We start from the raw sequence: 15,408 nt of genomic DNA, 5'->3' as shown, positions 1-15,408 counted from the left end.
TCTAGTTTCACAGGGGATAGACCAGGTGAGGGTCACCTGACCGTACCTCAGCGTTTTCTCCAAAATGGCGACTCTTGATGGTCTATTCCTGTCGTTCAATCAAAAACAAAAGTCAGAATCGTTCTTTGAGTTACAAAAGCAGCAGACGGTTTAAACACGAGTCTTTTTCACCACAGATAAAACCCCCGACTTCTTGCATTTATTGTTTCTTAAATATAGGTTACTGGGACCCGAACAGCTAGTCACTTGCTATTTATAGAACAGCACATTTTACATGTGTTTAAAAAATAATAGACGTATTAAACGCTAGATCAGTACCAAAAATTAAGACATTAAAAGAGTTAAAATCCTCCGAAGTCTTAACGTTTTTCAAACCTTACTGCACAGATATCCTTTGTGTATTTCGCCTTGCCTCGCCTGAGGTACTGTACAGTAGTTTTATACTATTACAATTAAACGTCGACTATATTGAATAAATTTAAGTGTATGCTATATCAGGTGCTAAAAAAATTATTGTGTCCTACAGGACTCAAGAGCCTGGTTATTTGAATATCATCCTTTTAGTGTTTTAAGTTTAGAATTAGTTTAGAATTAAAAGACAGCAGAATTCCAACATTAGTCAGATGAGGGAACTGTATGACCTTTTTTAGGAACAACCAACAAGCCAGCACTGAGATCTTAGGGAATGTTTTTTTTTTTAAATTTAGCTAAATTGCATTCTTCATATTTTGTTATAAGCAAAAGAAAACTAGCCAAGATTTCTGAAGTTAGCACATTTTTTTTTACTGAATGTTTAAACCCCATCCATCCATTTCTTTCCCAGATTTAACAAAAGAACTTCCATTTTATTTTTTCAGATCTAGCGAAATGAATAACTTACAATTTAAAACTCACAGTTTGCTTCGCGATAAATTGCATGCAGCTGAAAGAGCAGTGTAAAATAAAGTTGACCTTGGTTGTTAACTCTCTGAAAATAGATTTGGACAATAAAATTCTGGTTCACTGCTATATTATTGACCCACAAGTGAAAAGATAAAAGCAGCACTGTTGTTACATGCACAGGCTCTAAATAGCTTGTAACTGCTTTAAGATGTGTTTCCAGTTTATCGTGTCTCATTTACTCTACTGTGGTTTACTCAACTCATTTACTCACAGTGGTCACAATACCTGGTCTTTCAGAAGAGCTGATTTAGGGTTCATCTGGGCAGGGTTCGAATCCAGGCTCTAACTGCATACAGTACAGAGGAATCATGTTGTGGGCAGATGGGAAATGAATGTCCCATATGTTTTAAAGAAACATTTTTATTCCCATATACTATCTGCAGTACATGCTAAGCAGAATTATACAAATTGACAATTTTATAGGCCTCAAACGCCAATAGTTTACACATTAGTTGGTATTATTTCCTCCCATTTAAAACATTGGTACAAACATGAAAGGAAAAATTGCAGAATTTTGTGTCATGTGTGAGTGTTGCTTTAGCTAAAGTTCCTGAGAGAGTCTGGAATTAGGATGATGGAACTGATTTTTGTCCAGATTGAATGCTGGGCAATTCTAGTCCAGACAGACCTGAAGCTTGTAAGGGGGGTCCACGTTGTAAGCAGAGAGCTGAGCAGGCATGTGTCTTCATGTGTCCCCCAGCGTTGCCACTGGTTTTCATGACCTTCCTACTGCGTTTGGTTTTGTCGGAGCAGCGGCTCTGCAGAAAGGGTTTGTGGGCGAAACACACACCGGTTCTGGCATTAAGAGGTGGCTCCCGTTTCATCTCCACAGCTTCCTCTTGAAGAATGACGGCGTCGGGGGGCTCTGGCGCAGCTCGTGCCATGAGGAACCAGGAGCCCTGGGGCCTGGCCCAGCCGCCCCCCTCCCGCCAGCGCCCGCTGCGGCTCGCCTTCCGAGGCAAGGAGGAAGGGGCCGTCCGCGGGAAGCTGCGGATCAAGTCCCCCTCGGGGGCTTTCCTGATTCTGGGCGTCTTCGTGGTGCTCGTGGGCACGGCGTTGGCAGTGGCCGGGTACTGGCCCTACAGGGCACATCGGGCAGCAGCAGCGGTGAGCCAGTCTGGGGTGGGCCTGAATGACTCCCTGCCCGGGGGGAGGGCTGGGGGCTCCAAGAAAGTCCTGTCCTCCCAGAACCTCATCCACAGTGACCGCATGAAGCTCCTGGGCCCCATCATCATGGGCGTGGGGCTGTTCATCTTTATCTGCGCCAACACCATGCTGTACGAGAACAGAGACCGGGAGACTCAGCTGCTCCTGGCCGAGACACAGAAGATGATCTGCACCTTGTCCGGCGCCCCAGAGGAGCAGGGCAGCGTGCTGACAGGGCACTACCAGTGGATGACCAACGTCAGCGCGACTGATCTCAACATCCGCTGCCTGGAGGAGCTGGCGGGCTCCGAGTCTCTTCTCCTGAGGGTGAAGTCTGGTCGGGGCAAGTGGGCTGACTGCTACAAGCCCAATACTCTCCAGACCAAAGTGCTGCACCACAAGGAGTCCTCACCTTCCCTGTCCCTGCACAGTGTCCACTCGGATTCTTGCAACTCCAGCGACGGGAACTTTAATGTGCTTTCCTGCCAGACACTGGAGCCCAGGGTCAGCTCCAGCACCAATGCCCTCTCTTTGCCCTTGATCAAGCTCAACAACTGCCTGATTGACGCTGGGCCTTCCCTGTCCTCCAGTGGGAAATGTGGAAGAGATGCTCCCCCAAGGCGTTCTTACAGCTTGAGCAGCAGGACTACGGCTCTCCGCTGGGATCAAACCGGAGGTCGGGCTGTCCCAAATCTGCATCCTCTCCCCAGAGAGGGGCACCCTGCAGACAGGACAGACACATCTGTCTTCCTCCCTGAACCGTGCACGAAGGAGTTCAGTTCTGACGTCTGCCTGAACTTGTCCAGCCACTCCCGGTCTTTGGATTTGGGGAGAGGAGGGGAGCAGACTGGGGCGCCCATGGAAGAGAGGAAGAACCGCAGCTGGCCGCGAGTGGACCTCAGTAGCATCAGAAGGTACATGAAACTGGAGAATAAGGAGGACTCAGTGGACAAGCTGCTGGACCAGCTGGAACAGCAGTATTCGCAGTGGGAGAGAAACTGTTCAGGCCCCTTCCACTGAAGATCCTGTAGGTCTGCTGTTGACCTCACTGGCAGGCTCTGACACTCTGTGGTTGACGTTTATGTGTCCAGGAAAGTCAAACCCATATACCAAAACACTCCCTGTCCCATTCTTCTCTGGGGTAGAACGTCTCTTTTTGTGGATGTACAGTTATGAAAACATAATGCTGCCCAAATGGCGATACATTTTAAAAAAGAAACCACTTCTCAGTGACCACTCCGGAGGCCCAGGACCAAGAGACACTATAGGTGTTGTGGGGCCTCCATTAAAGTTCTCTTCACGTGCAGATGGAAAACGTTGCTTGCACACTGTTTTGAAACAAGTGGCCTAAGCAAGGATGGGGCTTCAGGTGTGAATATGAGAATCGATGCAGATTCCAGTGACCTATTGTGAAAGAGTGTGTTAAATATTCTTCCAAAATGGACGTATCAGAATCACATACCAAAATGTAAGACTGCAAACACAGTATACAGGCAGTATTACATGTGAATGGGAGGACATGGCTACACTGTGAGTCAATTTCAGCATCAAGACCAGGTACCCAGTGCCCAATGAAATGACAGCTGTGCATTGACAGCAATGCAAAGTTCAGATACTTTAAGAAAATCGCAGGTCTCAGTACAAGATAGTGAGAAAACAAATAGTGAGGTGACAAACATTCCCCTCTATCAAGGGCTATACCGAAGTCTGTACATGTGGATCAGAAAAACAAGGCAATGTTTACTGTGGTGACAATTCTTCACTGTCATTTTGATTTTTAACCTTGTATAGATTTCCTGTCTTTTGCAATACCTGCTTGTTAGCTACATCCACATGGAGGTGTACAATCCCTTAGATAATCTGTCAGGATTCACTGGGAATTGTTGACCCAGATTGAGAATTGCATTGGCTTTGGAGCTGTGTTCTGGGAATGAGCTGTAGTATGGTTGAAGCAAAAAAAAATAGCAAGCATGAAAATAAGGAAATAGAGAGGCATGTGGTGCCAGATACAGTAGTGTTTAAGTCCAGGGGGCTTTCCAGTGTTCTGTGTTTCTCATTGCTGGGGAAGATCCCCTTGTTTACAATAGAAAAAATGTAATTTTTGTCTTTCAGTCTGTTTGGAAACTACATGTGACAATGCAATGTGTTTTAATTGTATTCGAAGCAATATCTCAATCAGATTAATAACCACAGTCAGAATTGTCCTGCTATGTTCAGCTGTTCAGACCCAAGTATTAAACTGTGGGATGACACTGTTAAACATGGTTTGCATCCAGTGTTGTTTTATAATTATTGTTTATCTTGCAAGATGTCCCTCCATTGTTTTAAAAACTAATGGGGCTGCCTAGGAAATAAACTGATCTAGTACTTAAATACATAGCATCCTTACCTTTTAAAACTTTGACCTTTAAACACACCCCTCACATTTTATGACAATCAGCTCTTTGTTATTTTCTCTGAGTGATAATTAATGCAGTTCCTTTAGTAGTAGGCTACACTGACTTCATGAAATGGCTGGATGAGATCCTTGGGCCAGTTAGGTACCAGCAACCAAAACTAACTAGATGGACAAAACAAACTCCCCTAATTTGTAACCTTGCTGACGTTCATTATTATCTGAACGAATAGGGTTCTTAATTCTATCACAATGAACATTATTTTCCAATAGTTATTTTTTGAAAAGATTCCTACAGTCCTCCATCACATCCTTCCCACCCTGTGGTGTTTCACAAGTAAACATTTCATCCTTGATGAATGAATGTAGCTCTCACGATATACCCTGTGGAGACCTCTCACTGGGAAGACAGAAGCTTAAAAACATGTCCAGTTAAGGTTCCTGCAGTTTTGTCTCAGATTGTACGACCAAGCATCTGCTATGAGTAACCGTACGCCTACTAATCAGAAGAACAATGTTGCCACTAGTCTGAATACCATACAAGTGCTTAGAGGAGCTGTCTGAAGAGAGAGGCTAAATGCTGCTGTAATCCAGAAGGGTGTTTAACTGTTGCACTGGAGAGCCACAGTAGTGGTTTTATATTATATAGTGCTTTTAGAGTGGCAAAATTCTGCTCTCTTCCAGTCTGTAAAGCTGAAAGCTTTTAAACAATTCTAATAAAGGCAACGGAACTCAAAGGAGTTTTGAGAAAGCCTGTTGCGTTGTTAGTTTAGAAATACCTACAGTACATACTAGGGGGGACCTTTATTTATAGACCTAGAAACTTCCTGAATCGGTCCTTTTTTTTCTATCATTTTACTCTGTAAATAGATTCTACAAAAAAAGTCTCTACTTATCTGTGTAATATGGACTAATACAATTTTTCAGCTGTAAAGGTCACTGGAATTAAGGTGTTTCCTGCGACTATAGAGACCTGGACCAGATCTCTCCTGTCCCAGTTGGATCAGCACAGTGATCATTCCTGGTGTAATCTGTCATGTACTGTAGGCAGCCTGCAGTACTCGTTGAAGCTGTAATAAAAATAAGCATAATGAGTGTGTGCCTACACAAATTAATTTCTCCCTCTATACTTATGCCCACATTGTGGTGTATGAGGACGACCTACTGCTTCATTTGAAAGTTTATCGAGGAAATCTGTGGGCTTTGTTACACGTTGCATATTCATTATTTTACTAATCCAGTGCCACCTCTTCATGAGCAAAGCTTGGCTACTTGCTGCATTCGGTCTTTCTTTCATGACATGCAAATACTAGGTATTGTTAAAACTTATTGTTTCTGAGACAAACACTTTAGCGCTCTAATGAACTCCAGTATGTCAACTGCGTATGCACCCTTACCTGTGCAGAATATATAGTATTATTGAGACAGGCAGTGCGTCATAGGTAAATAGCTTGTATTATTTTCCAATCTGTCTCTGAAATCTTTTGTGTAGTAGCTAAGTGACAGTCGACCCACAGCCTCCCTGGGGGGCATTAAAATAATAATACTACTGCCTGCCAGAGCTTCCGGGCAATTTGTTGCCTTTTCTTCCAATGCATCCCCTTACAGAAAGCCCTAGGCCAGCTTTGAATATCAAACCGCAGCACCTTCTTTCAATTTTAGCCCTCGAAGGAAGAGACACGACAAAATTTCCCAAGTCGTTTTTATCCCCAGCAGGGATCGTTAGAAGTCCAAGTTGTTGTTTTTTTTCCTCCTACCCTCTTAAGTTTTATTGTTCCTTCCAGGCGGGTACGCCATCTCTCGTGATCGCTGCTCATTTAATTCATGTTTTACAAGATGCTTCTGCGATTCTTATAGCCTGTAAAAAAACAGAACAGGCAGCCCCGCGGGGCTCTGTCCAGCACAGATGGAGTACAACTGGGTGGAATCTGTGAGTGGCAGACCCCGTGGGTGTGGATATTTTGCGTTGCACCTGCAGTGGCTATTGACCGATTGATCTATTCGTTTTAACTTGCTCAAACAAGCAAATCGATTGGTCACCGTGAGATCAATAATCTCACTCCCTCTGGCCTCCAAGATCCAGGGCTGCCACCCCTCTAGGCGACGTGCAGCTAATACTTCACACAAGCTGAATGCGTTTGAAAGGTATCTAAAAAGATGTTAATTTTCTTGTCTTTTTCATACCATTTCGTTTTTTTTCTAAATAAGCACATATGCAAAGGAATAACAGACATTCCTGAAGCCTACAAACAGTTTTCAGCTCCAGGAAGGTTACAGGGTGCATTCGGACAGATCGTCTGTGAAAGTAAGGAGCCAACTCTATTGCCCTATACCCCCACCAGCCCCGAAAACACTGCTAAGGCTCCTTTTTGTGGCCATTTAACCAGTGAGAACATTCTTCGTAGTAAAATGGAGGGTAACAGCTAAAAAAAAAGCTAAAAGCTGGTTATAATTGTTTTCAAGCTGTTTTTACAGCAATGTATTTATAGAGAGTCGGCTTGAATGCTGTGCTTGACAGAGTTGATGGGTTGCAGGTGTGGAATGACGATTCTGAGGATGTTACAGGAGAGAGCTGACATCCTCACATCTTAAATATAGCTTCAGATATTATTTTCAGGACTTTGTGTGATTTCAATCCATAGTGCTACCGAGTTGAACTTCTCAATATTTTCCACTGACACTATCCAGAAAGTCTGTTGAATGTTGACATTTTTAAATGTATTGAAGGGTTTCTAAAGAGACAAAAAACTCTTTCTATCTTCTGAAAAATAAGATTAAAAAAACAGACACAAATAAATTCTGGAGGTGTGCGGATTTCTTTGTTAAAGGCTCCCCCCTATCACATTTGGTTACGACATGACCTGGGTTTGGCAGAGCTCTTTGTGTGCAGGATTAGCAAATTAACAAGGCTTGTTTCAAAGAACAACACTGTTTTATTCCTGAAGAATATGAATACGTAAGCTTGAAATTAATGGAGTTTACAACAGAAGTTTGGGTGGAAGGTTAGATCCTAATTTCACACACTTCTACTTGCCAGCATATGTAAGTATTGCACCACAACCTCACTACTTCCATAATAATAATAACACTAATAATAATAATATTAATAACAGCAATAATCATTGTTCACGTGGGTTTCCTGTGAGTGCTCTGGTTTCCTCTCAATGATCGATAGGTTATTATTAATGCTGGGTTTTATTGCTGTTTGTAAGCAACTGTTATGATTCGTATAAGCAATTTAAGGACCTGCAGCGTGTCATTACTCTGAGTCCACATGAGAGATAAAAGGCAGAGATGGGTGGAGAGTGGCAGAGAGGATATAGAAAAAACTCACAATGTTACAAAGGCCAAATGAGCCCTGGCTGTCTGATCCCAGCATGCCCCTGGCATTGCTCTGTCAGTCGTGCTCTGGCTCTGGGGAAGTGACAGCCACAGTCATGACCCAGTCTCTGGATCTCACACGATGTCTGAACCTGGACCGCAGCCTGTGCTCAGAGCAAACTCCATCACCTGTTGAGCCACATGGGAAGCTCCACTCATTCAGCAAACTTTAATAACACACATTTCTCCTGAAATAACGGAAGTGTTGTTTTGGAAAGGTGCTAGAAAGTCACCCAAAGCTGCTAATTTAATGCTGCCTCACCTGAGTAAGATTGTAGTGAGCTTTAATTGAAGCTTTTTTTTTTGCACTTACAGCTCAAGTGAGATAAATACAAATTCATTCACATCGTGCAATATTATACATCTTCCTAAAGACTCTTCAACTTAATAGCTGTTGCTTTATATAGTTGAAAATAACGGTTTCAGGGAGTCTGTAGAACTTCTGTTATACTGATGAGGCTTTGAGTTGGTATTTGAGAGGAGGGATGGCTGTTTTTTTAATGGACTGAGTCACTTCAAATCAGAGTAAATTAGTCACAAAATAGTTTCTCAGTTCACAGCACTTTGTCACCATCTTAAACTACACTTTTTCATGAACTTGCTGAAGATCATAGGGTTATCACATGCTTTTACCAAACAGTGGTGCATTCTTCGGAAAGTTGGATTGTGGGTAGGGTACACCAAAAAAGCCCTGACACTGTTTACCCTACTGCCAATTGGAAAACAGCGTTCAAGCATCAGCCAACCCTTTACTCTTGCATGAAGCAGGAAATCTGAGCACTCTGTCACTTCAAATCCAATCACCTTTTCCAATTACTGCAGTAACTTGCCTGTTTTCATCAACGCTGGGCATTCAGCTTCTTATTTTACAGATGCATTGCATGAAGTAATAGGATCTGGACAATCAGTCTGGAAGATCTGCACATAATGGGGTGAATGTAGTGCATGCGGTTTGTTGTGAGGCCACACAACACTGCTACAAGAGACATGTGAGGCTCCAGTAAGCGAAGGCCTCAAGAGTTTTGCACGAGAGCAGTCAATAAATTGATTTGATATCAGCTCATGATCATTTGAGGGCTTTAATGTGCCTCTGAACCTTTGGAGTAAGGGAACTGTCGTTGATACAATATTGAGGTGTGCAGAGGTCCATCCTTCAGAAGGATGTCTTTTGGATGCTCTGCATGTGACTCTGTTGCAGGGACAGCAGCTACACTGGTCTACACTGGTATTTTCCCCATGCACTGACAGGAATTACTTGCTATAGATTTCCCATACTTTTGGCCACATTCAATTGTCAAGTTGGAGCTTGCACAGGGAAAAGGAAGATCAAACAGCATAATTAAACCCTGCAACAGGCTTCTTTCCCCCTTAAAACCACTTTTACAACCGGCCCTTTCTGCTTTCCCCTCCAAACTATGTAGGCTCTCTGCGGTGTGCATCTTACATAATGATATCAATTTTGTATGGGAATGTAGAGATTGCATGAGAGCTTTTGAGATTTTTTTTTTCCCTACCAATCTTTCCAGGCAAATTATAGACATGTATTTAACACCGCACATGGTGGTAGAGAGACTGAAGCTCATTTAAAAACTGGATGAATAGGCCAAATTTACCCCAATTTTAGAGTTCTCTGTACATGCAGGTTTTGTTAACATTTTGAGATTTGTGCTTTGAATTTAAAGAAAGAATCGGAGAGAGACCCAACAGCTAATCTTTCCTTCAACTAATCCAGATAAAGAAAGACTCCCGGGATGAATGCTTAAACATTAATGACTTAGGTTTTATGTAAATTGCTAGCAAATTTGAAAATGTCGATATCTTCCTTAAAATATCAGACATTTTATTTAATACTTTGTGTTCTTTTTTCCTCATGTGTCTCAGAGCTCTGCTTGAGCCAGATTTGTTTTCTGTTCAATAATGCTCGCGTTATGTCACTGGCTTTGATTACCAGCTACAGCTTAAATCTCATGGAATGCTTCAGACATTAATGTTTTTTAAAGGAAAAACGTCTTGGAAAAATGTCTCCTTGACCTTTAAGTACTAAATTAAGAGAGTCACGAAGTAATACAAGATAATATCAGCCGCACAGATACACAGCTTGGTTAGTCTTTACAAGCTCAGCAAAACATCAGATGCCAGGAATTAAAGAATAAGGAGTTTTGACTGAGAGAGAGCCCTAATGAAAGACTTGCACAGTATTTTAAAGCTTTACCTACTGACTTCAGGCTGGCCTTTTCCCCTTTGTGATGATTATATCTCTAGTTTATACACATACAGTACATATGGGATGCTACTGTATATATAAATGCAATACCGATTTTTTCATTCAGAACTGATACTGTGTTTTAATATCTTCAGCTGAGCTCACAGAGAAGAAGTAATGAACACTTGCCATTGATGCACTGATGCGTCTGACAAATGCCATGCCATTTAAGACATACTTCTTAATTTGCATAAAATTAATGTTCTGCACAGCATATACAATTATGCAATTTCTTGTATAGGAAATGTGTCATGCTGGAGGACTAGTCTGTCAGCGTGTTAACAGCATCCCAGCGTCTTTTGAGCCCCCTGTGAAAAATGTTATTAAGACCCCTTTTTTCACCTTGTAAAGATGACCCGCATTAGTGCACTTTCTGTCAATATTCAGTACTGAGTGAGTGATTCATCTATAAGACCAAGGCTTGATTTCTGCAGCTCTTGACTCTATGGGCTCCCTGACACTCTCCTCAATTCCAATGTGTCCCAACACCCTACAGCTGGACTTCTAACTCACACCAGACCCTGGCAGCACATCACTCCTACACTTACATCTCTACATCTCCTACACTAACATCTATTTCATTTTGTCCACCATTGGAAAACATCCACTACTACCAAGCACATGTTGGGGTTGCTTTTGACCCATCTTAAAGTGCTTGCTACCAGCCCTAATGTGCTGCATGACAGACAGCGAAGAGCAAAAGGTAGTCAAAAGCTTGACTTATCAGGTGCCACAGAATGCACCAGGAATTATCCTTAATGTTGCACACAATAATTCATACACACGCTTTACATTGCACCACACACTGCAAACATCTTACAAGCTTTAACAGGACACAATCCGTATGGCAGAAGGCTAAACAACATGTTTCTGCTCATTTTAATTGATTTATACTGTCTGGCAGATGGTTAGAGCTGAAACAATTGATAAGTTGGTTGATTAACAGCAATAGGCCTGGCCTGCCTAAGAGAGTGCTCACTCTCTAGTGTGGAAGGATATAGGAGAGCGAGCTTGCGATTTTCAATGCTGACTTGACAGTTTTAACATGGCCATATTTATCACTTTATGATGTATTCCCAGACTATGCTGCTACAGAGAATGTAAGTGCACTCTCAATCACAGCTCAATAAAATTCAGTCATAATATCCTTCCTTACACTAAAACATTTCGACTGTCTGAGAAAAAATATATGCTATAGTTTCTCTTTAAAATGTATTTATAGATTTTCCTATCATTAAAAAGACAAACATTCAGACAGCAATCAGCAGTGCAGCACTATCACTGGACATGGGAAATACCAGAGGCTCACTGCCATATACTGTATCAAGGTATGAGATTGGAGAACATGAGAAAAAAGAACTAAGGCAACAACAACAGAACAGGGTTGCTAGACCAGAACAACAGAAGCGTAGAGCAAGCCAAGATTTGGGCAAAAGTTTGGCAGGAATATATTAAGGGCCCAAAGAGCTGTGGATGATTTAAAAAATGCTATGTTGAATGAAAAGAATCGACCCATGAGTTGCAAGCTAGTTTTTTCCATGTCAGAGGAGTTGAATTACATCCCTAACCCACTGCATCAGTGAAGCCAGGGCAGCGTGCTTCCAGCTGATCAAAATTAGGCGTGGTTGCAAAAGTCAGGGAATCTGGCCTGCATATAGGCAGAGAAAAGTTAGTGGGCACCAACAGCAACCGGTCTTGAATGATGAGTGGCCCAATGTTAGTTCACATCCCCACAGAAGGAGATTGACAGTAAATCTGAAAGGCGAGAAAGAAGCCAGTCTGGGACAGGATCGAAACTCAAGCCAAACAGGGGCACGCACATCTGCCACATGCTGTCACATTGGTACACAATTGAGCTAGTTTTTGATACAAGAACACCTCGCAAAATTCTCCATTGTAATCCTTATTAAAGGAAGATATCAATCCGTAACTGATGTCACAGTCTGGGGGAGATTAGAGTGGTGATAAGGGGAAAGATGAAAACACGGAGTCAGACGGGAGGGTACGTAGCCTTGTGGTCCCAAAGTGAACAGGCCAGGGAGGAGGATCCAGGATCTTGGTCAGGAGACGAAGTAAGAGGACGATCCAGAGCAAGCTCGAGAAGACACAAGCAAAGCAAGGCAGAAGCAAATCGAAATGGAGCACAGCAAGACAAGCAGAGACTCAGGAGAAAACCCCATGACAGAGCTCCAGGACTTCAGTCAGGACTTAAACACCACAGGGGTTAACCAGTTAATTAGAGGCAGGGGGTACTGATAATCGACCGCATCGCGTACGGACAGCCCCAGTGGATGTTTTAGACAGCATGGAGATGCAGTTGGTTGCAATAGCGATTTGGGGGCATGAGCTCACATTCACACAGGTTTGGCAAAACTCTGCTGTTGTACCCTTGAGCAAGAAAGTTCACCCAAATTCTTCCATTGAAGCCCCCAGATGTATAAATATGTGCAAATGTCAGTCTCTTTGGATGAAAGTGTCAGCCGTATCCAATTAGTATGGTGGAAAAAGAGTGAGCTGGATTGTTAGAGATGAGTGTACCAAGAAACCATGTGCAGTAAGACATAAATGACCCTTTATGACCTATGCTGATATTGGAGCATTTTCCCTTTTATTGCAAAGTACATGATTAACTGGGAATGCAGTCTCTTAAGTAATGGATATTGGAATGACTTTGTTAAAGTAGTCTTTATATAGGACTTTGGCCGAAGACAAAACTTTGTAATTTACAATCATATTTTTCCAATGCTGTCAGAGCTGCTTGCTTATTTAAGCAGTCGTGATACGACTCTTGATGACGATGAATTCCTGGGATTGCTTTCCATGAGAGATCAGGCACAGGTAAGTGTCTGTGGAGAGTCTGGGGGGAGGATGCTGGGAAGTGGTGAGAAAGTTAATTATCAATGGGCACGCAAGGGACCCATTCGGCCTACTTTGCGATGTGTTCTAACAGCAGTGCCAGGATATCCCTCATCTGTAATGTACCTCTGAATATTCTCACTGAAATAAAAACAATCGCATGGTAATCATCAATCACAGCACCTCTGCTGTACAGCTCTTAGATGTCTAAGTGAGTTCCTACTAGCAGACCATGTTAATCACCAGAGCTTTCATAGTTATATCATGTGCTGAGTAGAAGAATCCTGTGTTTGGATTAAAGACCTACGTCCAGGGATCTGGCAAAAGCCGTTTGCGAAATTAGAAGAGAGAAAATGTGGTTCAGACTGAAGCTGAATTGCATTGTGGTCTGGATAATCTTTCCAATAAAGGAATAATGCAGCATGGACCACACAGTTGTATTGGCTAATGTCACTCCTGGGGAGGAGTGTCCATGAAGCTGCCGGGCCAAGTGTATCAAACACACTGCAGCACATTACTCATACTACGTATGGCTGTTCCAGTAAAAGAAAAAAGTAATTTATTTGAGATGCAAAATGATTCTCATGAACAGAAAGGGAATATAACCGTCTTGCTGAATTAAAAAAAAAACCTCATGTCTCCAGAATTCCTGTGTGCCGCGTTGCAGAGGGAGGCTTAGAGCTCACCTCCGTCTCTCTCTCTCTCACTTCCTCTCGCAAGGCCTGCTGTAAAACACAGGCTTTAAGGGTCTCCTGACTGGTCGGATTTCACTCCGCTCTTTGCCGGCAAATGCAAAAGATTTTGCTGAGGAGAAAAAAAAGAAAAAGACAAGGGTTGGGGAAAATCCCGCCAAACTCAACAGGGAGATGTGCAGCGTACAGTATGTTCCACTGTGATACGACTTTATTATTCGCATTAGAAACAAGCTGAGTGATGAGCATCCTGCAGTGATGTACATGTTCCATAACTATTCAACTCCTCTGAGCACCTGTCATTTCTCTGAACTCAATGCAGGCTTCCAAATGTGCACACGTTGATTTTAATTCTGAACCATAAGGAAGACAGAGCTGTAAAGTTAGCATCAAATCCTGGTTAGTCTCACAAGGCGTCAAGAATTCTCACTTGGAACAATTTTTCAATAACATGTCCTTGCTTTGGATGGTTAATTGTGAAAATCATAATGGGTTGAGTGTAAAGATGCCTTCAACATTTTCAGTTACCACACCAACATTTTTCTACAGAGAATTGAGATGTATCTGTAGAAATCTATAGGTTATTTTTATACTGATAAACATTTTGAAAAAAAAAACATCTATTTTTACAAATGCATTTATAAAATTGCATACATTTATAGACTGTTTCAGTGAAATACATTTTCCAAGCATGGTGCATGCAACCATATATAACATGGTACCAGCAAGTGTAGAATTCCTGAAGGCAAATCATTCCTCTGTGCTTTGGAGATTCCTGTAGTTCTGGTGGTGTACAAATGCACAATAATTTTGCATATAATGGCGTCTTGTGCTAAAGACCCCTTGCTAAGGACAGAAAGCTCATCGGCAGCCCTGTTTCCTGTCTGCCGAACGCTGTGCTCTGGAGCTGATTTCGGCTTCCTGGGTGCTGTGACACCCGTGGGTCCAGGAGGGAGCAGCAGTCATTCTCCCAGCCGGTTGTCACCTCGCCTCTGAAGACCTGCTCGATCAAGAGCTGCAGGAAATCCGACAGACGTGGGTGCCATAAGCACATGAAGGAGGATTTGTCATCAGTAAGCCAGAGAGAACAGCCAAGGAAGTGCACTGCATGTTCCAGTATGTAAGTGACAGGCAAAGTTAAGGCTGAAATGTAGGCTTCATATATGTAAAATAAAAAAAAGAGCACTCAGAGAGCATTACCAAGCATGTTACTGTGTGCATTGATTGTAACTTGGGCCCTATATCTATTATAATCAAATAAAAAAAGCATATTTTTAATGTTATTGAAAATTCACCAACATTGCATTACAAACGAACAACATATTTGGCCTTTCACAATGAAATATCCATGAAAAGAGGACAATAAAACTTGGATGGCTATTTTTTTAGAATCCCAAAATGATTTCTATCTGCGCTATCCATTTGATTTTTTTTCTTCCCCTTTGGGTAAAACATTAAATAGGTCTGTGTGATTCTAAGGGTACCTGGATACTTCAAATCCACTCCAGTCTTTGATAAGATTCTTAAAGGGCAGATTTCCATCAGTGGAATTCTAAGCGCTGTGTCCAGAACAGGGTTGAGGAGGAGCCAGAGCCTATAAATGGCAAGCAACTGGAGCAAGGCAGGATACGCCCTGGATCAGACAGAAAGGCAGATTTTGATGACACAAATGGAAAATTCGCACAGCTTTGATCAGGCATGACAGACGGGCAGCCCATGAGCCTCCAGCAGGC

The 15,408-nt window shown here is 42.5% G+C and overlaps 1 protein-coding gene across 1 annotated transcript; it reads left to right on the top strand.

Moving 5' to 3' along the window:
* The first annotated feature begins 1,788 nt into the window (after window positions 1–1,788).
* Window positions 1,789–4,460, top strand: tmem200b (transmembrane protein 200B). The gene has a single exon (XM_088932493.1). It carries the CDS (start codon window positions 1,789–1,791, stop codon window positions 3,106–3,108), a length of 1,320 nt encoding a protein of 439 aa, XP_088788619.1. The 3' UTR covers window positions 3,109–4,460.
* Window positions 4,461–15,408: the final 10,948 nt, after the last annotated feature.

The sequence above is a fragment of the Atractosteus spatula genome, chromosome 14 (assembly GCF_055471065.1).
Source record: "Atractosteus spatula isolate fAtrSpa1 chromosome 14, fAtrSpa1.hap1, whole genome shotgun sequence".
NCBI lineage: Eukaryota > Metazoa > Chordata > Actinopteri > Semionotiformes > Lepisosteidae > Atractosteus > Atractosteus spatula.
This window is presented reverse-complemented; position numbering and strand designations above follow the sequence as displayed.